This window comes from Cucurbita pepo, chromosome 6 (assembly GCF_057944985.1).
Source record: "Cucurbita pepo subsp. pepo isolate OVF chromosome 6, ASM5794498v1, whole genome shotgun sequence".
NCBI lineage: Eukaryota > Viridiplantae > Streptophyta > Magnoliopsida > Cucurbitales > Cucurbitaceae > Cucurbita > Cucurbita pepo.
This window is the reverse complement of record NC_141803.1, coordinates 6,605,597-6,628,878: the sequence shown is the minus strand read 5'-3', so window position 1 is coordinate 6,628,878 and position 23,282 is coordinate 6,605,597. Positions and strand designations below refer to the sequence as shown.

The window sequence follows — 23,282 nt, the reverse complement described above, 5'->3', positions numbered from 1 at the left end:
ATAAATGGAATAATTTAAAATTATTTTGTAATAGCCAATAAATATTAATATATATTTATATATATATTATTACTACATTTCTAAATTAGTTCTCACAGAGTTTATACAAAGGTAAGATTTAGAGGTAGAATATTTGTGGGAAGACAAAATGAGTTTGCTAAAAAATGTCAATATGGTTTATGTCCTCTTGTTGATCTCTTTTGCTATTTTGTCCGATCTCAATAGTCTTAAAATCTTTTTATTCTAAAACTATGATAATAATATTTCTTTACCTTATATTCAAAATCTCCCTTACCCATCCATATATAATTTTAATTTCCACTTAATTGGTTAACATTTATAATTTAAGGACATAAATATGGAAGTTAATGGGGGAGACTTCCTTTCAAAAAAAAAAATAATAATAAAAAATAAAAAAGTTTGCATATTTTTAAATATGACAAACACAAACTAGATATTCTTAGATAATTTTAACTTTACTTTCATATATAACTAATATAAAGCCCAAATAAATAAAGGAAGAAAAAAAAGAATACGTACAAAAAACCTCTCCACACTTCTCCCTACTAAGTCTCATCGTTTTTTCAAACTATCTTTTGTTTTTTCAAAAATAACCCCTCACACCCAAATAGTTCTGAAAAAAGAAACAGAAAAGCAAAAAAAAATGTCTAAGATTCTGATGAAAAAAAAGTATTTTATGATAGAAACATATCTAAAAAATGTCAGAATATTAAGATATATATTAGATTTTTTTGTTAAGGTATATATTAGATTTTTTCTTTTCTTTTATTTTAATTTTATTTTCAGAAATCACACTAATTATATTTTATTTTTATTTTATTTTAATTCTATTTTTAAGAAATATTTATTTTAATTCTATTTTTAGGAAATATTTATTTTAATTCTATTTCTAGGAAAATATTTATTTTAATTCTATTTTTAAGAAATGAGAGCAATTATTTAGATCTTTTCTTTGAAATTATAGCTCAGATCTTTCCTAATTCTTTTTTTCAATGACGTATCTTTCCTATCTTTCTTAATTTGTTGCAATATCTTTTCTAACAAAGGCTAAACATTTAGAATTCATTAACAAAAATAGGCCAATAAAAGTATAGGAATTGAATTAAAATTTTTCTTTCCTTTTATTTTAATTTTATTCTTAGAAATCACACTAATGGTATATCTTCCCTAATCTGTTGCAATTATGTATCTTCAGCAATTCTATATCTTTTATGTTGCAATTACTTAGATTAGGTTAGAAATTATTAGACTATACATATTTTGAAAACAGACTTGGTTAACCTAAGCCAATAAAAATATGGGAATAGAATTAAATTGGTAAAAAAAAATTTAAAGGTTAAAACACAAAAAGATAAAATAAAAAAAAATGGAGTGATTTAAAAACTAAACACAAACACAAAAATAAATACAAAGATAAAAAAAATGAAATACTTAGGGAATAGAATTAAAGAATAAAACAAAATAAAATTACAAAAGAGAAGAAAGTACCATGCAAGTTAAAACAACTCCGATAGAAAATGAATTTTTTTAACAAATATATATATATATATATATATATATATATATATAATGAGATAGATAATATATAATATTCCAAGACTTACTCCTACAAAAACTCTAATATTCGCATAAAATCTAACACATGGACCATGGTAAATAGGCGGAATAATGTTACAACGTACGAATTTGAAACTGACACCATAAGCTCAGATAGATTGACTTGGATTTCAAAGGACAAAATTTTGTCATGAGCTCACATAGGTTGACTGGATTTCAAAGGACAGAATCGAACTTTAAATTAGTGACAACAACTTAAACTAATAAGTTAAACGGTCTTACTATAGGATAGGCTAGAAATTGTATGAGTTACAATTTATGATGTATGAGTTATGATGATGTATGAACGGTATCGTATGATGTCGTATACTAGTATATAATGATGTATGAGCTATGATGATGTATGAATTATGATGTTGTATGAGCGGCGTCGTATGATACTGTATACTAGTATATGATGATTTATGAGTTATGATGCATGATGATATGTTTAATATATAAATATATGTATGTACGTACATATACATACATGTATGTACATACATCTACTTTTTGCTCTTGAAAGAGTTCCTGAATTTGTCTGTACAGAGAAGAACAGGGTTTTAGCAAATCCGTTTAGGATTTTGAAAATTTTGCTTCAAACAATCTGGGGGCAGACAGATTTTAGGGTTCAACATTGCATCATGCATTTTTCTTTTTTTTTTTTTAATTTTTTTTCAAGGGTATTTTTGTAATTTAATATATATTTAATCAATTTAAAGTTTGGTTGGATGTACTGACTAATTTGATTTATAATATGAATATTTGAACTTTCGACTTCAAGAAAACTAGTACACGTCAATTATTTCTAAACTATGCTCACTGTGGCGACAATGTAAATCGATTTTTAGCACAAAATTGATACCCGTTTGAGTTTAATATTGTAACACGTCAATCTAAAATCTTAAATTTGACCCATTTATTTATTTGAAGAGCCCGATTGAATATGATTTTTTTAGGTTCTTATAACCCTTTGCTAGGGTCGAGCATATCGTGAAATTATGTTAAAAGAAAAGCTTTAGAAGAAGAATTATGTCTAGCCGTTCAATTACCTTCAAGAAACCTTACAGTGGAACTAGAGTGTTGTTAAAGAAGGGTTCACTTGTTCTCGGTCTTTCCAGATAAGAGAAATAACTCCCCGTGCATAATGACAACTAAACACAAAAAAAATTTAACTAATAACCACTAAACATAAATAGAAACCGCAGGGACTTCAACCACATCCACACCTCTTGTCTTGTCTATACAATTTAGCTCCACGTATTCATTTGTTTATACGGCAAGTTTTCTATCTTCATCGTAGAACTGATAACATATTAGAGGAAAGGAGAATAAGAGAGTATTTAGATTCGTCACCGTTGCTTTGTAACAAGCCCAAGCCCACTGCTAGTAGATACTATCCTCTTTAGGCTTTTTCTGTTGGGTTTTCCTTCAAAGGTTTTATCCAAAGTCGATAATATCTGCTAGTAGTGAGCTTGGTGTGCCAGCGAGAATTTGGGGGTGGACACCGGACATTGTGCCAGCAAGGATGATGGGCCTCTTGGGACCTTTCCTTTATAAGGCTTCCTTGCTCACATTTAAAGCTGAAAAAGATTAAATATCCATCGTGGAGTCTCTTATTGGTTTGTTAAGTATCTGCAGGTCTCGTTGTTTCAAATTAAAATCTTGCGTGTCCTTTTTGACATGAATTGGGTCAAGAGTTGTTTCATAACACGGTTCAAGCACGTCATTATCAAAAAAATTGATTCCAAATTTGCTTTAGCATAATGATTTTGTTACACCGTAAAATAAAATAGACTAAACATACAAGCAAACTAGATTTATACATTTTGGTTGAGTTTTCTTAGTAACATTATTAATATGACACACTTTATAATCGTTATAAATGATTTAATTCAAATTGTTCACGTGGAGAGATGTGAATGAGGGCATCCTATATGATAAGAATCGCTCCTTAGCCACTCAAGCACGTAACATTCGTTGGAAAATATTATTTTTAATTTTATAAATTAGGTCAATTTAACTTCGTTAGATTAAAAGAGATTGAGAATAAATCCAGGCCACAAAGGTCATTAGTCGGGAGACTATAAATACGCACAATATGTTTGGTAAAAAAATATTTGGAGTAAGAAAATAAGAAAATATAGAGAAAAAAGGAAAAGTAAAATTTTGGAAATGAGAGTAAAAAAAATATCTAAAAAAATAAAAGAAGGAAATAGTTGGAAGTAAGAAAAGAAAGAAAGAAAAAGTAAAATTTGAAGTAATAATTAATTAATAAAATTGGCAGATAATATATGTTTAGTAAGAAGGTGGGAGCGAACAAAACCGTAAATTTATGGTAAGAAAGTGAACAGAATCAAAAGATAAAACAGTAAATTTGAGAAGGTAAGAAACTCCATCAAAACGTTTATTTATTTTATTTAGTCTTTTGTTGTGTCGTTTTTAAAGATATTTTCAAAACACGCAAGTCCATGGCTGTGTTTTAAGATGAATGTGACGTCTTATGAAAGTTTAAATGAGGTATTTCCACATTCAATGTTTATAATATGTCTACAATAGTGACATTAAATTAAGTAGAAAATTTCATATTATTACCTATTATCGTTGAATGAAGATTTGAGATGAAAAACGATTGATGAAAATTCTTGCAAGGGAGGTAGAAACGTTACGCAATAAACACGTTCCTCTTCTAAGGAATCAACTGGTTGAGGAAGCCATATAAAAATGAGGAGAGGATGAACATAACTATTTGTAGAAGGAGAACATTTTAGGGCCAAAGATTTAAAAGGAAAGACGAGTAATATTCTAACAATTTTTTTTAAAAAAAAAAAAAAAATATATATATATATATATATATATATATTTATGTGTATATATATATATATACATACGTATATATATGTATGTATCTATATCTATATATATACATACATATACATACATATGTAGATATATACATAATACATACCTATATAGTTATTTGTATATATATCGATACATACATGTATATATATCGATACTACATACATATATGTACGTATATATATATAAGATAAATAAAATCAAAAGATTTTAAAGAAGAGAATTGGTAACTTTTTGTTTTTAAAAATTATCCTACGAAAAAATTTACATTTTTATATTTTTAATGTATTTAAATTCTGAATTTTAAAATTTAAAATATAGTGTATAAAAAAAAGGTTGGTATTATATAATATATCTATTATTATATCTAACCTTGTTCTTATTTAATCTTTATTTAGTACTCCTTTTAAAAAAAATTATGTATTTAATGTTAAAATAAAAGGTTAATAATATTTGCTAGGTCATTATTTTAAGACTCTTTTTTTAAAAAAAAGATAAATCTTTCAAAAAAAAAAAATTTATTTAATAGTTAAAGATAAAAAGTGGATAATATTTGCATTATATCATTTTAAATTTGAATTCCAATTTGGTTTCCAATTGTTTAAGGAAATCATATATTCTTTTTGTATATATTATCTCGACTTCGCTTTGGTTATCATGTGAAACAGTTCTTTTAATCACTTTTTTTTAATATGGAGTATCTTTATCATGGAAGCTCCATCAATAGTATGTCACTACAAATTGAAGCGTATTGTTTCAAACTTTAACAACTTCACCTAACTTCATCGTATGTTGAACCCATCAAACTCACGTTAATGGTCCAAGTCATTTGCAATCACTTCCTCATAGAAGAAAATGGTAGTTTATTATTGTCGAGGCAACATGAATCCCGAAAGTTTTTCTTCCTAACTCGTCAATTTCCTCTCAAAAACTTTGACGACGACGACGATGCAACCTTGCTACAGTTCTTATCGTCCAAGTTCAGAAGATAGAATAACCTCATTCTTGATGCTAAGGTTATCACAGACAAATAATAAACCACGGGAGAAGAATCAAAGAAATTGCAGATTTAGGTAGGCTTGGAAACGTTTTTCATCTAACAGTTACATTGAAATTATGGAATGTTGCAACCCATCATGTGAGATCGTTCATAAGTGAAGACTCGATGGTTCCTACGAGCAAAATTGCTATTGAGATGTTAAGTAGAGTAACTATTGAGAAAATACGAAGGGATGAAAGTGGTGTAATTTGCATGGAAAAGATTAGAAAAGAGGAAGTGAAATATTACTATTGGAGATGCCTTGCATGTTTTTCATGAAGAATGCTTAAGAAGTTGGGTGAACAAAAGTCATCATTGTCCTATTTGTAGATTTGAGATGCCTATAGATGGTGTTGTTTTTTTTTTTTTTTCATTGTTACTGAGTTTAGTATAGAAATAATTTATTATTTTATATCTTTTTCATTAAAATGATATGGACAATAATAAGTCGATGCACTTGCTTCAAACGAATAAATGAAGAAGTATAGTTCTGGGTTAGCTGTATTAGACAAATATGATCAAGAAAAACGCTTCAAATCTCTCGAAGCAGGTGGCAGAGAAAGAAGACAGTGTGGAAAAACATCCATGGAAGCCTCGGGATTGTCAGAAGGATAAGCTTGACTTATACATGATTTAGAGCGTTTGGTACCATTTTTTAAGCTTCAAATACAAACATGCATAGCATTACTTCGAAAATCAAAGATGTGAGTTAATAATCTTGATTTATAGATGGCACTATTCAAAGTTATTAACGGTGGAGTATTTCTAGGAGAAGAATCGTTAGTATTTTTGTCTTTTTAAATAGTCATTAGTCATATGTTTTATTAAGAAAATAGTATAAGTACCGAGAAACCCTCTTCTCAAATTATTGTGTTATTTATTTCGTTTTTTTTTTCTATTTTTATTATTAGTTTCCGTGTGTTTCAATCGTGTCAAAATTTTATTTTATTTTAGTTAAATCATAGTAATTATAGGTAGTTTTATTTTAGATCTATTTTTAGAAAATCAGAGGTCTATTTGCTAGATCTATATTAGGAAGATAAACAAAATCGTTTGACCAATAAAAATATGGTAAGATTTAGAAAACGATTAAAAAAATAGACAAATAAAAATATGGGAATAGAATTAAATTTTTTCTTTTATTTTATTTTAATTCCATTTTTAGGAAATATTTATTTTAATTCGGTTTTTAGGAAATATTTATTTTAAATCTATTTTTAGGAAATATTTATTTTTAATTATAGCTTAGATCTTTCCTAATTCTATTGGAATGATGTATCTTTCTTAATTTCTTGCAACTATGTATCTTCCACAAAAATATGTGGAAGAGAGGAAGATTTAGAATTCATTAATAAAAATATATGCTCGAATTAAAACTTTTCTTCTTTTATTTTAATTCTCTTCTTAGGAAATAACACCTATTATATATCTTTTCTAATTCTGTTGCAATTAGAAAGATCGAATTAAAAATTATCAGATCCTAGTCGTGCATAAAAACAGATTTTGAAAACAGACTTACTTTACAATATGCTAATAAAAATATGGGAATAAAATTAAATTGATAAAAAAAATGTAGGAGGAATTGATTAACAAAACAAAATGGAGAGTAAACACAGATAAATAGAAGAAAAAAAAGATTTAGTGATTTAAAAACTAAAATTAAACACAAATACAAAAATATATACTGAGAGTAAGAAAAAATATAACATTTAGAGAATAGAGTTAGGATAAAATAAAATTACAAAGGATAAGAAAGTATCATGCAAATTAAAACAACTCTATCTATTTTACTGTAAAAACAACTATTAGTAATGATAGAAAATGAAATTTTTAATAAGAATAGAATGATATAGATATATATATATATAATATTCCGAGACTTTTTTACTCGTGTAAAAACTTTAATGTTCGCATAAAATCTAACATATGTACCATTGGAAATAAGAGGGATAATTTTACCAAAGTATAAATTTGAAACTGACGCCATAAGTTCACATAAATTGACTTGAATTTCAAAGGACAAACTTTTGTCACGAGCTCACATAAGTTAGCTTGGATTTCAAAAGACAGAATCGAACTTTAAATTAGTGACAACACCTTAAGCTAATAAGTTAGGTGGTCTTACTATAGGATAGGCTAGAAATTGTACGAGTTACAATTTATGATGTATGAGCTATGATAATATATGAGTTATTAAGATGTATGAACGGTATCGTATGATGTCGTATACTAGTATATAATGATGTATTAGCTATAATGATGTATGAGTTATGATGTTGTATGAGCGGCGTCGTATGATGTCGTATACTAGTATATAATGATGGATAAATTATGATGATTTATGAGCTATGATGCATGATGATATGTGTATGTACATACATACATGTGTACATATATATATATACATGTGTATATATATATATATACATGTATACATACATATATATATATATATATATATATATATATATATATATATATATATATATATATATATAAATGATGCATGACGTACATATTATGTGTGATGCACGTGATGGCTTATTGATGAGTACGATTTTGCATGACATTTTGTTTAGTATGACGATGTTTTCCATATTTAGCATGCATGCTATATGATGATGAGTGTTATATTGCTTCATATGGTTAGATATACCTAGGACACAACTCTAAGAACATCAAAAGAATATTAATATAAATATCCTCATGTGTTACTTAATGTAACAAAAAATGAGACTAGAGGGTTGTGTCAAGCAAGACATTATGATGGGATTTAAAGAGACCACATGAATGTTGTATGTTCATAAGCATATTTTAGGTTATAATAGTTGTTATGCATTGTTTTAAATTATTTTGTATTAGTTTTTATTTTCTCTAAATTTTAATATTTTGTATTTAAACACGTAAGATCATGATTGTGTTTTTCAGAGAAAAAAATGTTTTTAATGTTTTCGATATTTATACCATAGATGACGTTTTCTTTTAAGAGTTATATTTCTGCATGAGAAATGAGTCTGAGACATTAGTAGATACTCTAAGTAGGTAGAACTTTAGGGTCGTTATAACTAATACACCACTTTTATATTGTATCACTTTTAAAAATGAATACGAAAACAATTATCGATAGAAACAAAATTAAATACGACACACTTATCATTTGTAGTCTATTGATAAGGTAAAAAGATGATAAACATATCCATTACATTTACTAGTGATATACGAAGATAAAAAAAATTAGACGCCGTAGATTTATCATTTTGAGAGGTTTGACGATAGATGAGTGGTTTTCTTAATTTTGTTGTTATCTAACCTCAAATAAACAGACTTGTATGTTCATTTATTTAAATATGATTAAAGCTCAATAATTTAACGATAACTATTTGATAAAAAAAAAAAAATTTCTTTTATAAAATTGCATAATTAAAATTGTTTTAATAGACAACATTTATTTAGCATGCATTTTATAAGCATTCAATGTGATATACAAGAATTTTAACCATCACATCCTCCATCGTACTTATTAAATATTAGTCACCTTTAAATCAATTTGAAAAATATGGAACGTGCCTTAATTAAACCACACCTACATAATTGAGTATCTAAATTTGTCAAAACGTGATATGAGAGGATTCCTAGAGCACAAATGGTGACTCAAAAAAGGTAACATTAAAAAAAAATAATAAAAAATAACATTCCACCGTTAGAATTAAAATTATATGAAAATATTTTTAACCTGATTCTAATTAGATGGAAATATTTTCCTTCTATAATTAATATTAAGGTTAGGTGAAGTTTTCCTAAAATAAAATAAATGAAAATGATTACATATATTTCTTGTAGCATAATTAGTTTCCAAAAATTATTGGTTACCAATAAATTAGGAAAACTCATCCAATGGAATATAATTATGGTTTAAAGATAGAAATAAATTTACCAACGACTATTATTACATTTCTAAATTAGTTGTTCACTAGAGTTTATATAAAGTTTGATGTCATAGTTAGAATATGTAAAGACAAAATGGGCTTGCTTAAAAATGTCAATATGGTTTATGCCTTCTTGTTCATCTCTCTAGTTGCTATTTCGTCCAATCTTAATGGTCTCGAGGCAAAGTGGGATGAGAGTGGCAATGTGCTTTCTTTGGGTCTCAAAAGACGTGTACCAACCGGACCAAATCCAACAACATCTCCTGAAAGCCCTATCTCAAGTTTAGGCACCAAAAGGCGTGTCCCAACTGGACCAAATCCAGCAACATCTCCCGAAACGCCACCATTGGGTCTAGGCACTAAGAGGCGTGTCCCAACTGGACCAAATCCAGCAACATCTCCCGGAACACCTCCATTTGGTCTAGGCAATAAGAGGCGTGTACCAACTGGCTCAAATCCAGCAACATCTCCTGAAAGCCCTCCCTCAAGTTTAGGCATCAAAAGGCGTGTCCCAACTGGACCAAATCCAGCAACATCTCCTGGAACACCTCCATTTGGTCTAGGCAATAAGAGGCGTGTACCAACTGGCCCAAATCCAGCAACATCTCCTGAAAGCCCTCCCTCAAGTTTAGGCACCAAAAGGCGTGTCCCAACTGGACCAAATCCAGCAACATCTCCCGGAACACCTCCATTGGGTTTAGGCACTAAGAGGCGTGTACCAACTGGCCCAAATCCAGCAACATCTCCCGAAACTCCTCCATTGGGTCTAGGCATTAAGAGGCGTGTCCCAACTGGCCCAAATCCTGCAACATCTCCTGAAACCCCTCCTTTAAATTTATTATGAGGCCTCGTGATAGTAGCAAGGTTAATTAGGGTCTATAAAGATGTATTACAATGAGGTCTCTAATGTTCTATCTTCTATCTAATGAGATGATCCACCTTTATGACAAGAGACTCTAATAATGGGCGTGAAAATAATAATTTAGTCTTAGGATCTTTTTAATCTAAAACTTTTATAATAAGATTTCTTTACCTTTTATTCCCAAAGCTCCTTTACCTATGAAGATATAATTTTATTTTCTACATCATTGATTAATATTATATAATTTAATAATTATAGACACAGAGAACCACATGGGTAGATTTATCATCTTGAAATGTTTGATGATAGAGGGGTAGTTTTCTTAAATTTGTTGTCACGTGTTATCAAACAAATAGACTTGTATGTTTCTTTATTTAAATATGATAAAATTAGATGATTTAACAGTAACTATTCAATAAAAATTCTTCTTAATTTGTTTTTTTTTATAAATGGAATAATTTAAAATTATTTTTGTAATAGTCCAATATATAAATAAATAAATAATAATAAAAAATTAAATATCATTTATTACTATCTTTCTAAATTAGTTTTTCACAAAGGTGAGTTTAGAGATAGAATATTTGTGTGAAGACAAAATGAGTTTGCTAAAAAATGTTAATATGGTTTATGTCCCTTGTTGATCTCTTTCGTTGCTATTTTGTTTGATCTCAATGGTCTTAAAATATTTTTATTCTAAAATTATGATAATAATATTTCTTTACCTTATATTCAAAATCTCTCTTACCCATGAACATATAATTTTAATTTCTACCTCGTTGATTAATACCATAAATATGGAAGTTAATGGGAAGACTTTAGCTTTTTCTCAAAAATAAAAAAAATAAATAAAAAAAATAAAAAAATAATAATGGGTAAAAAAGTTTTGCATAGGATCAAATAAATAGCCTTGTATGTTCATTTATTTAAATATGATTAAAGTTCGATAATTTAACCATAAAAAATTCTCTTATAAAATTGCGTAATTAAAATTATTTTAATAGACAACAATTATTTAGCATGCATTTTTTCTGAGCATTCAATGTGATATATAAGAATTTTATCCATCACATTCTCCATTAAACTTATTAAATATTAGTCACCTTTAAATGAATTTGAAAAATATGGAACGTGGCTTAATTAAACCGCTCCTACATTGAATATCTAAATTTGTCAAAATCTGATATGGGAGGATTACTAAAGCACAAATAGTGACTCAAAAAAGTAACATTAAATGAGAATATTTTCCTTCTAGAATTAAGGTTATGTGAAGTTTTCCTAAAATAAAATAGATGGAAATTATGGATACATTTCTTATAGGCATAATTAGTTTGAAAAAATTATTGGTTACCAATAAATTAGGAAAAGTCATCCAAAACAAAATATCATTATGGATTGTAAATTGTTTAAAGATGAAATATATTTACTATTACTACATTTCTCAATTAGTTGTTCACAGAGTTTATATAATGGTGGGATTTAGAGGTAGAATATTTGTGTGAAAACAAAATGAGTTTGCTCAAAAAATGTCAATATGGGTTATGTCCTCTTGTTGATCTCTTTTGTTGCTATTTTGTCCAATCTCAATGGTCTTAAATTTTTTTTATTCTAAAACTATGATAATAATATTTCTATCTTATATTTAAAATTTCTAGACCATATAATTTTAATTTCTTCCTCATTATTAACATTTATAATTTAACAATTATGGACATAAATATGGAATTAATGGGGGAGTTTTATCTTTACTTAATGTAAAACCCAAATAAATAAAGGAAGAAAAAAAGAATACATTAAAGAAAACCTCTCCCCACACCCATACTTCTTCCTACTAACGTCTCATCTCTTCTCCAAACTATCTTTCTTCTCTTTACTAACATCTCATCCCTTTTCTAAACTATCTTTCGTTTTTGCAAAAACAACCCCTCACACCCGAATATCAGGTTCTGCAGAGAAGGAACAGAAAAATAAAGAAAATATCCAGATTTGAAATAGAAAAACAAAGAAAATATCCAGATTTGAAGAAAAGAGGCATTTTAGGATAGAAATATATCTAAAAAAAGATGTCAGATGGTTAAGCTATATATTAGATTTTTTGTCGAGGTATATATTAGATTTTTTCCCTTATCTATGAAGTAATTTTAATTTCTACCACATTATTAACATTTATAATTTAACAATTATGGACATAAACATGAGAGTTCCACCTTTATAATTTAACAATTATAGACATAAATATGGAGTTAATAGAGGAGATTTAGCTTTTCTAAAAAATAAAAAAATAAAAAAAAAAGTTTGCACATTATTAAATATAACAATCAGTAAGATATTCTGGAGTAATTTTCATATATAAGTAATGTAAAGTCCAAATAAACGAAGGAAGAAAGAAAGAATACATTAAAAAAGCCTCTCCCCACACTTGTTCCTACTAACGTCTCATCGCGTTTCCGAACTATCTTTCTTTTCCGTACTAACGTCTCATTCCTTTTCCAAACTATTCTGAAGTAATTTTCATATATAAAAAATAAATTAAAAAAATAAAATAAAATAAATAAATCAATAATAATAATAATAATTATAATAAAAAGATGGGAATAGAATTATTATTATTATTATTATTATTATTATTATTATTATTATTATTATTATTATTATTATAATAATTATTATTATTTAGGAAAAGAGACCTTTTATGATAAAAACATATCTACAAAATGTTTGTTAAACTATATATTAGATTTTTTTTTGTTAAGGTATATATTACATTTTTTTCTTTTCTTTTAATTTTATTTTTAGAACTTTCCCTAACTCTATTGAAATGATGTATATTACGTAGATTAAATTATCAGATTATAACCAAATAATCAATTAATCGGCCATAATATAAAAAGGAAGAAGAAATAGAATTGATTCACACAATAGTCCAATAAAAATATGGGAATAGAATTTAAAAAACAGAAATCTTTAATTTTAATTCTGTTTTTAAGGAATTTTATTTTATTCCTATTTTTAAGAAATCACAACAATTATAAACAAAAATAAGGGTAAGATTTAGAAAACGATTTAGAAAACAAAATCGATTGACCAATAAAAATATGGTAAGATTGAGAAAACGATTAACAAAAATAAACAAATATTAATATGGGAATAGAATTAAAATTTTTATTTTATTTTATTTTAATTCTATTTTTAGGAAAAATTTATTTTAATTCTATTTTTAAGAAATGAAGACAATTATTTAGATTTCCTCCTGAAATTATAACTCAGATCTTTCCTAATATTTTTTTCAATTATGTATCTTCCCTAATTTCTTGCAATTATGTATCTTCTCCAACAAAAATAGGCCAAACATTTAGAATTCATTAACAAAAATAAGCCTAAAAGTATAGAAATTGAATTAAAATTTTTCTTTTCTTTTATCTTAATTCTATTCTTAGGAAATCTCACCAATTGTATATCTTCCCTTGCAATTATGTATCTTTAGCAATTTTATATCTTTCCAAATTTCGTTGCAATTACTTGGATTAGAAATTATCAAACTATACAGATTTTGACATTTTTAAGCAAACCCATTATTCTTCACACAATATTCTAACTATGAAATCACAACTTTATATAAACTCTCGTAAACAATTAATTTAGAAAGGTAGTAATAGCTGTTTGTAATTATATTCCATCTTTAATGATGTTTTTTTTTTTTTTATGAGTTATCCTAATTTATTAGTAACCAATGATTTTTAGAAATTAATTATTCCAGGTAAGAAATATATCTAATCATTTCCATCTATTTTATTTTAGAAAAACTTCACCTAACTTTAATATTAATTCTACCACGAAATATTTCCATCTAATTTAGAATTTTGTTAAAAATATTTCCATCTAATTTTAATTCTAAAAGTGCATGTTACCTTTTTTGAGTTGATAGGAATCCTCCCATATCAGATTTTGACAAATTTAGATACCCAATGATGTAGGAGCCTGTTAATTAACACACATTCCATATTTTTCAAATTGATTTAAAGGTGACTAATATTTAATAAGTTTTGATGAGAATGTGATGGTTAAAATTCTTGTATATCACATTAAATGCTTAGAAAATACATGCTAAATAAATGTTGTCTATTAAAAAATGTTAAATTATGCAATTTTATTAAAAAAAATTTAATTTTTTTTTTTATGAAATAGTTATGGTTAAATTAGCAAATTTTAATCATATTTAAATAAATGAACATACTTGATGCTAGGTGACAACAAAATTAAGAAAACCACTATCTATCATCAAACCTCTCAAAATGATAAATCTTCGGTGTCTATTTTTTTTTATCCTCGTATATCACTAGTAAATGTTATTGATATGTTTATCATCTTTTTATCTTATCAATAGACTAAAAATGATAAATGTATCGTATTTAATTTTGTTTTTATCGATAATTGTTTTCGTATTCATTTTTAAAGAGCTATAATGATACAATATGTAAGTGGTGTATTAGTTGTAACAACCCTAAAGTTCTACGAGTCTCTACTAATGTCTCAGACTCATCTATCATGTGGGAATATAACTCTTAATAGAAAACGTCATCTATAATATAAATATCAAAAACATTAAAAACATTTTCTTCTCTTAAAAACATAGTTATGGTCTTACATTTTTAAATACAAAATATTAAAATTGAGAGAAAATGAAAACAACTACAAAATAATTTAAATGAAATGTATAACAACTATTCTAACCTAAAATATGCTTATATAACATGCACGTCTCTCTAAATCCCATCATAATAACTTTCTTGACACAAACCTCTAGTCTCATTCTTTTTTTTGTTACATTAACTAACACATGTTCGTGGATGTTTATATTAATATTTATTATCTCTCGGTTTCAACATTATTATATCACAATTTTTTTTTTAATAATTTAGGCCCTCGAACTTGTAAATTTTTTTCAACAAAATATTTTTATAATATTTATTATTTTTTATATGTATAGTTCCTTTACCCTAATCATTTTTATTGTTTTTTATTTATTTTGATGATCTATCATTTCCTTATATTTTTTTACTTTTAGAGTAATCAATTGTCAAGAAGATCCCTATTTAGTTGTATTTAGTTCTATAGTAATGTTGAATTAGGTTAAAATGTTACCATATTTGTTGATAACTTTTTTTTTAATGATTATAAATTGATTTGTGTTGGTTGAAATTGTAATATTTTTTACCTAAAATTCTATCGAATAATTATGAAATGTGGATAAATAATTTTTTTTTTTTTTTTTTTAGAGTTACAACCCGACAACCCAACCTGAAAATACAAGGTTGGGTTATCAATCCAACCAACCCGAACTTTTGGATTGGTAAAAAAATCCCCAACCTGACCTAACCATTATTTTTTTTAGAGTTACAACCCGACAACCCAACCTGAAAATAGAAGGTTGGGTTATCAATCCAACCAACCCGAACTTTTGGGTTGGTCAAAAAATCCCCAACCTGACCTAACTCGGACCATGTACACCCCTACTTTTTATCTCGGTTTATTTCGTTCTTCATAGTTAGTTTTAGCCAATTTTTTTTAATGAATTCTTACTTCCTCTCTAAAGATGGCTACCACATTTCCTAAAACTCATGCATAATTCTTATAGTTGAATCCCTCCTTCAAAACTAATTAATGGTAACGAAACTAATATCCTTCGATAAAATAAACTAATTAACTATAACTAAATTAATATCATTTAATAAAAAGGAAGGCTCCTAACCTCTCTCCAAATAACATAATATAGCGTGAAACTAAATCTAAACATTTTTATTTTTCTGTTTGTTTTTGTCCATGCAAGAGAGATATTTGGGGGAAAGAGAGGTGAGAAATTAGTGGAGAGAGGGGATGGGTTACTTTATTTTCTTTTAACTTTTTTTATTATTTATTTATTTATTAGGGTTCTGTGAATTTTTTTTTGGAGAGATTTCTGCTTGAATCTGACTCCTTGTGGCCATTTTTCTAATTTTTTAGGAGATCTACGCTCGGTTAACTTTGACCATATTGTTAAAAAAAATATTTTTCTTGAGTTCGGGATATATTTTTAAGCATTTTTCTCTTCTATCTCTTATCTCAAAATTTGGTCTCTAAGATTCTTAATAAAATCTTGGATCTTCAACTTAAAGTGAAAAAAATTAGGTTTTCAGTTTCTAATGGGAGATCGGGTGTTACCATTTATGTCGATGATTGTTAAATTATATAATGTTAATCAATGATATAGAAATTAAAATTATATCTTCATGGGTAAGGTTTTTTGAATAAAAGGTAAAGAAATCTTATTATAAAAGTTTTAGATTAAAAAGATTCTAAAACTAAATTATTCTTTTCACGCCCATTATTAGAGTCCTTGTCATACACGTGGATCATCTCATTAGATAGAACATAGAACATTAGAAACCTCATTGTAATACATCTTTATAGACCCTAATTAAACTTGCTAGAGGCCTCATAATAAATTTAATGGAGGGCTTTCACGAGATGTTGCTGGATTTGGGCCAGTTGGTACACGCCTCTTAATGCCAAGATCCAATGGAGGAGTTTCGGGAGATGTTGCTGGATTTGGGCCAGTTGGTACACGCCTCTTAGTGCCTAGACCCAATGGTGGCATTTCGGGAGATGTTGCTGGATTTGGTCCAGTTGGGACACGTCTTTTGGTGCCTAAACTTGAGGGAGGGCTTTCAGGAGATGTTGCTGGATTTGGGTCAGTTGGTACACGCCTCTTAATGCATAGACCCAGTGGAGGAGTTTCGGGAGATGTTGCTGGATTTGGGCCAGTTGGTACACGCCTCTTAGTGCCTAGACCCAATGGTGGCATTCCGGAAGATGTTGCTGGATTTGGTCCAGTTGGGACACGTCTTTTGGTGCCTAAACTTGAGGGAGGGCTTTCAGGAGATGTTGCTGGATTTGGGCCGGTTGGTACACGCCTCTTAATGCCTAGACCCAATAGAGGAGTTTCGAAAGATGTTGCTGGATTTGGGCCAGTTGGTACACGCCTCTTAGTGCCTAGACCCAATGGTGGCATTTCGGGAGATGTTGCTGGATTTGGTCCAGTTGGGACACGTCTTTTGGTACCTAAACTTGAGGGAGGGCTTTCAGGAGATGTTGCTGGATTTGGGCCAGTTGGTACATGCCTCTTAATGCCAAGACCCAAGGGAGGAGTTTCGGGAGATGTTGCTGGATTTGGGCCAGTTGGTACACGCCTCTTAGTGCCTAGACCCAATGGTGGCATTTTGGGAGATGTTGTTGGATTTGGTCCAGTTGGGACACGTCTTTTGGTGCCTAAACTTGAGGTAGAGATTTCACGAGATGTTGATGGATTTGGTCCAGTTGGTACACGTCTTTTGAGACCCAAAGAAAGCACGTTGCCACCCTCATCCCACTTTGCCTCGAGACCATTGAGATTGGACAAAATAGCAACTAGAGAGATCAACAAGAAGGCATAAACCATATTGACATTTTTAAGCAAACCCATTATTCTTCACACAATATTCTAACTATGAAATCACAACTTTATATAAACTCTCGTAAACAATTAATTTAGAAAGGTAGTAATAGCTGTTTGTAATTATATTTCCATCTTTAATGATTTTTTTTTTTTTTTTTTTTTATGAGTTATCCTAATTTATTAGTAATGAATGATTTTTAGAAATTAATTATTCCAGGTAAGAAATATATCTAATCATTTCCATCTATTTTATTTTAGAAAAACTTCACCTAACTTTAATATTAATTCTACCACGAAATATTTCCATCTAATTTAGAATCTTGTTAAAAATATTTCCATCTAATTTTAATTCTAAAAGTGCATGTTACCTTTTTTTTGAGTTGATAGGAATCCTCCCGTATCAGATTTTGACAAATTTAGATACCCAATGATGTAGGAGCCGGTTAATTAACACACATTCCATATTTTTCAAATTGATTTAAAGGTGACTAATATTTAATAAGTTTTGATGGAGAATGTGATGGTTAAAATTCTTGTATATCACATTAAATGCTTAGAAAATACATGCTAAATAAATGTTGTCTATTAAAAAATGTTAAATTATGCAATTTTATAAAAAAAAAATTAATTTTTTTTTTATGAAATAGTTATGGTTAAATTAGCAAATTTTAATCATATTTAAATAAATGAACATACTTGATGCTAGGTGACAACAAAATTAAGAAAACCACTCATCTATCATCAAACCTCTCAAAATGATAAATCTTCGGTGTCTATTTTTTTTTATCCTCGTATATCACTAGTAAATGTTATTGATATGTTTATCATCTTTTTATCTTATCAATAGACTAAAAATGATAAATGTATCGTATTTAATTTTGTTTTTATCGATAATTGTTTTCGTATTCATTTTTAAAGAGCTATAATGATACAATATGTAAGTGGTGTATTAGTTGTAACAACCCTAAAGTTCTACGAGTCTCTACTAATGTCTCAGACTCATCTATCATGTGGGAATATAACTCTTAATAGAAAACGTCATCTATAATATAAATATCAAAAACATTAAAAACATTTTCTTCTCTGAAAAACATAGTTATGGTCTTACGTTTTTAAATACAAAATATTAAAATTGAGAGAAAATGAAAACAAATACAAAATAATTTAAATGAAATGTATAACAACTATTCTAACCTAAAATATGCTTATAGAACATGCATGTCTCTCTAAATCCCAACATAATAACTTTCTTCACACAACCCTATAGTCTCATTCTTTTTTTTTGTTACATTAACTAACACATGTTGGTGGATGTTTATATTAATATTTATTATCTCTCGGTTGAAACATTATTATATCACAATTTTTTTTTTTAATAATTTAGGCCCTCGAACTTGTAAATTTTTTTCAACAAAATATTTTTATAATATTTATTATTTTTTATATGTATAGTTCCTTTACCCTAATCATTTTTATTGTTTTTTATTTATTTTGATGAACTATCATTTCCTTATATTTTTTTTACTTTTAGAGTAATCAATTGTCAAGAAGATCCCTATTTAGTTGTATTTAGTTCTATAGTAATGTTGAATTAGGTTAAAATGTTACCATATTTGTTGATAACTTTTTTTTTAATGATTATAAATTGATTTGTGTTGGTTGAAATTCTAATATTTTTTACCTAAAATTCTATCGAATAATTATGAAATGTGGATAAATAATTTTTTTTTTTTTTTTTCTTAGAGTTAGAACCGGACAACCCAACCTGAAAATAGAAGGTTGGGTTATCAATCCAACCAACCCGAACTTTTGGGTTGGTCAAAAAATCCCCAACCTGACCTAACCATTATTTTTTTTTAGAGTTACAACCCGACAACCCAACTTGAAAATAGAAGGTTGGGTTATCAATCCAACCAATCCGAACTTTTGGGTTGGTCAAAAAATCCCCAACCTGACCTAACCCGGACCATGTACACCCCTACTTTTTATCTCGGTTTATTTCCTTCTTCATAGTTAGTTTTAGCCAATCTTTATAGACCCTAATTAAACTTGCTAGAGGCCGCATAATAAATTTAAAAGAGGGCTTTCACGAGATGTTGCTAGATTTGGGCCGGTTGGTACACGCCTCTTAATGCCAAGATCCAATGGAAAAGTTTCGGGAGATGTTGCTGGATTTGGGCCAGTTGGTACACGCCTCTTAGTGCCTAGACCCAATGGTGGCATTTCGGGAGATGATGCTGGATTTGTTCTAGTTGGGACACGTCTTTTGGTGCCTAAACTTGAGGGAGGGCTTTCAGGAGATGTTGCTGGATTTGGGTCAGTTGGTACACGCCTCTTAATGCATAGACCCAGTGGAGGAGTTTCGGGAGATGTTGCTGGATTTGGGCCAGTTGGTACACGCCTCTTAGTGCGTAGACCCAATGGTGGAATTTCGGAAGATGTTGCTGGATTTGGTCCAGTTGGGACACGTCTTTTGGTGCCTAAACTTGAGGGAGGGCTTTCAGGAGATGTTGCTGGATTTGGGCCGGTTGGTACACGCCTCTTAATGCCTAGACCCAATAGAGGAGTTTCGAAAGATGTTGCTGGATTTGGGCCAGTTGGTACACGCCTCTTAGTGCCTAGACCCAATGGTGGCATTTCGGGAGATGTTGCTGGATTTGGTCCAGTTGGGACACGTCTTGTGGTGCCTAAACTTGAGGGAGGGCTTTCAGGAGATGTTGCTGGATTTGGGCCAGTTGGTACACGCCTCTTAATGCCTAGACCCAATGGAGGAGTTTCGGGAGATGTTGCTGGATTTGGGCCAGTTGGTACACGCCTCTTAGTGCCTAGACCCAATGGTGGCATTTCGGGAGATGTTGCTGGATTTGGTCCAGTTGGGACACGTCTTTTGGTGCCTAAACTTGAGGGAGGGCTTTCAGGAGATGTTGCTGGATTTGGGTCAGTTGGTACACGCCTCTTAATGCATAGACCCAGTGGAGGAGTTTCGGGAGATGTTGCTGGATTTGGGCCAGTTGGTACACACCTCTTAGTGCCTAGACCCAATGGTGGCATTTCGGAAGATGTTGCTGGATTTGGTCCAGTTGGGACACGTCTTTTGGTGCCTAAACTTGAGGGAGGGCTTTTAGGAGATGTTGCTGGATTTGGGCCGGTTGGTACACGCCTTTTAATGCCTAGACCCAATAGAGGAGTTTCGGGAGATGTTGCTGGATTTGGGCCAGTTGGTACACGCCTCTTAGTGCCTAGACCCAATGGTGGCATTTCGGGAGATGTTGCTGGATTTGGTCCAGTTGGGACACGTATTTTGGTGCCTAAACTTGAGGGAGGGCTTTCAGGAGATGTTGCTGGATTTGGGCCAGTTGGTACACGCCTCTTAATGCCTAGACCCAATGGAGGAGTTTCGGGAGATGTTGCTGGATTTGGGCCAGTTGGTACACGCCTCTTAGTGCCTAGACCCAATGGTGGCATTTCGGGAGATGTTGCTGGATTTGGTCCAGTTGGGACACGGCTTTTGGTACCTAAACTTGAGGGAGGGCTTTGAGGAGATGTTGCTGGATTTGGGCCAATTGGTACATGCCTCTTAATGCCTAGACCCAATGGAGGAGTTTCGGGAGATGTTGCTGGATTTGGGCCAGTTGGTACACGCCTCTTAGTGCCTAGACCCAATGGTGGCATTTCGGGAGATGTTGTTGGATTTGGTCCAGTTGGGACACGTCTTTTGGTGCCTACACTTGAGGGACGGCTTTCAGGAGATGTTGCTGGATTTGAGCCAGTTGGTACACGCCTCTTAATTCCAAGACCCAATGGTGGCATTTCGGGAGATGTTGTTGGATTTGGTCCAGTTGGGACACGTCTTTTGGTGCCTAAACTTGAGGGAGGGCTTTCAGGAGATGTTGCTAGATTTGGGCCAGTTGGTACACGCCTCTTAATGTCAAGACCCAATGGAGGAGTTTCGGGAGATGTTGCTGGATTTGGTCCAGTTGGGACACGTCTTTTGGTACCTAAACTTGAGGGAGGGTTTTCAGTATACGAGCGTAGATCATATATCATTATATACTAGTATACGACATCATACGATACCGTTCATACATCATCATAACTCATATATGATCATAGCTCATACATCATCATAACTCATATATCATCATAGCTCATACATCATCATAACTCATATATCATCATAGCTCATACATCATAAATTGTAACTCATCCAATTTCTAGCCTATCCTAGAGTAAGACAACTTATTAAAGTTTGATTCTGTCCTTTCAAATCCAATCAACCTATGTGAGCTCATGACAAAAGTTTGTCATTTGAAATCTAAGTCAACTTATGTGAGCTTATGGTGTCAGTTTCAAATTCATACGTCTTCCTATTTACCATGGTCCATGTGTTAGATTTTATGCGAATATTAGATTTTTTTTTTTTTTTTTTTTGTAGGAGTAAAATCTTGGAATATTATATATATATATATATATCATTCTATTTTTTTTGGGTTAAAAATTTCATTTTCTATAGTTACCAATTATTCGTGTTACTTTTTTTAATCTCCAAGCAAAGGAAGCAGGAGAAACTTCAACTGAGGAGACGTCAAGAGTCAACGAACCAAGAAGCAGTTTTCAACAATTCCTTATAGATTGGAAGAGACGTCACAACACTGAGATCAACTGGAAGCATGTTGAAGAGACCTAAAGTTAGCCTCAACCTACAACACCGAGTTGTAAAGAGTAGGTTGACAGAGACGTCAACCAATTGAGTGGGGGAGGATGTCACTGTCATGCTTATTCAAGGCGTGTTGCCTATGACCGCATGACATATGTCCCGGTCTTGCTTGAACGAGTCGGTTGACAGAGACGTCAACCAATTAAGTGGTGGAGGATATCACGGTCATGCTTGTCCAAGGTGTGTTGTCTATGGCTGCATGGAGAATATTTTGGTCTTGCATGCCTGTTTCAAACCCCTTTTACATGCTTTCATCATATATAGGCCTTTACCATTTCATGTTGTGTCAATACGGGGATGTATGACCGTTCACCAAAACCATGTCTACACTCGCTAGGGCTAAAATTTTCCAAAATGTACTGTACGAGATATGACTAGTTGTCACTTCTTCCTACCCTCAGTATATGCTATTTAAGTCGTGATATTTCTTTATTTGCTTATAGTCTTATAACGTTGCTTTCTTCAATTCTTCAAATTGTCAAATGTATTTTCTTACTCACATTTCTAAACCTTTTCTCGCAACGTGACTCGAGGTGCAAAAATACGCCAACGTAGTCCATGACGTCCGAATTTCTCATGGTCGACTTGTTCGCTTGGTTAATTATTTAGTTTTTTATATTTTTTTATCATTTTATTTATAATTTAATATTATCTATTGTATAAAAAGTTCGAGGTTATTATTATAATCTTAAATAATACGTATGACATAAAGAGGATCATATTTAAGTAATAACTTAAATGATCTATAGTATACGGATAAGGTTGAGTTGTCTGAGTAACATTATTAATAT

The 23,282-nt window shown here is 30.1% G+C and overlaps 1 protein-coding gene across 1 annotated transcript; it reads left to right on the top strand.

Annotated features, from left to right (window-relative positions):
* Positions 1–19,716: 19,716 nt before the first annotated feature.
* Positions 19,717–22,943, top strand: LOC147792211 (uncharacterized). The gene is made up of 2 exons (XM_087124602.1): positions 19,717–21,768; positions 22,325–22,943. Exon 1 carries the CDS (start codon positions 19,906–19,908, stop codon positions 21,310–21,312), a length of 1,407 nt encoding a protein of 468 aa, XP_086980728.1. The 5' UTR covers positions 19,717–19,905; the 3' UTR covers positions 21,313–21,768; positions 22,325–22,943.
* Positions 22,944–23,282: the final 339 nt, after the last annotated feature.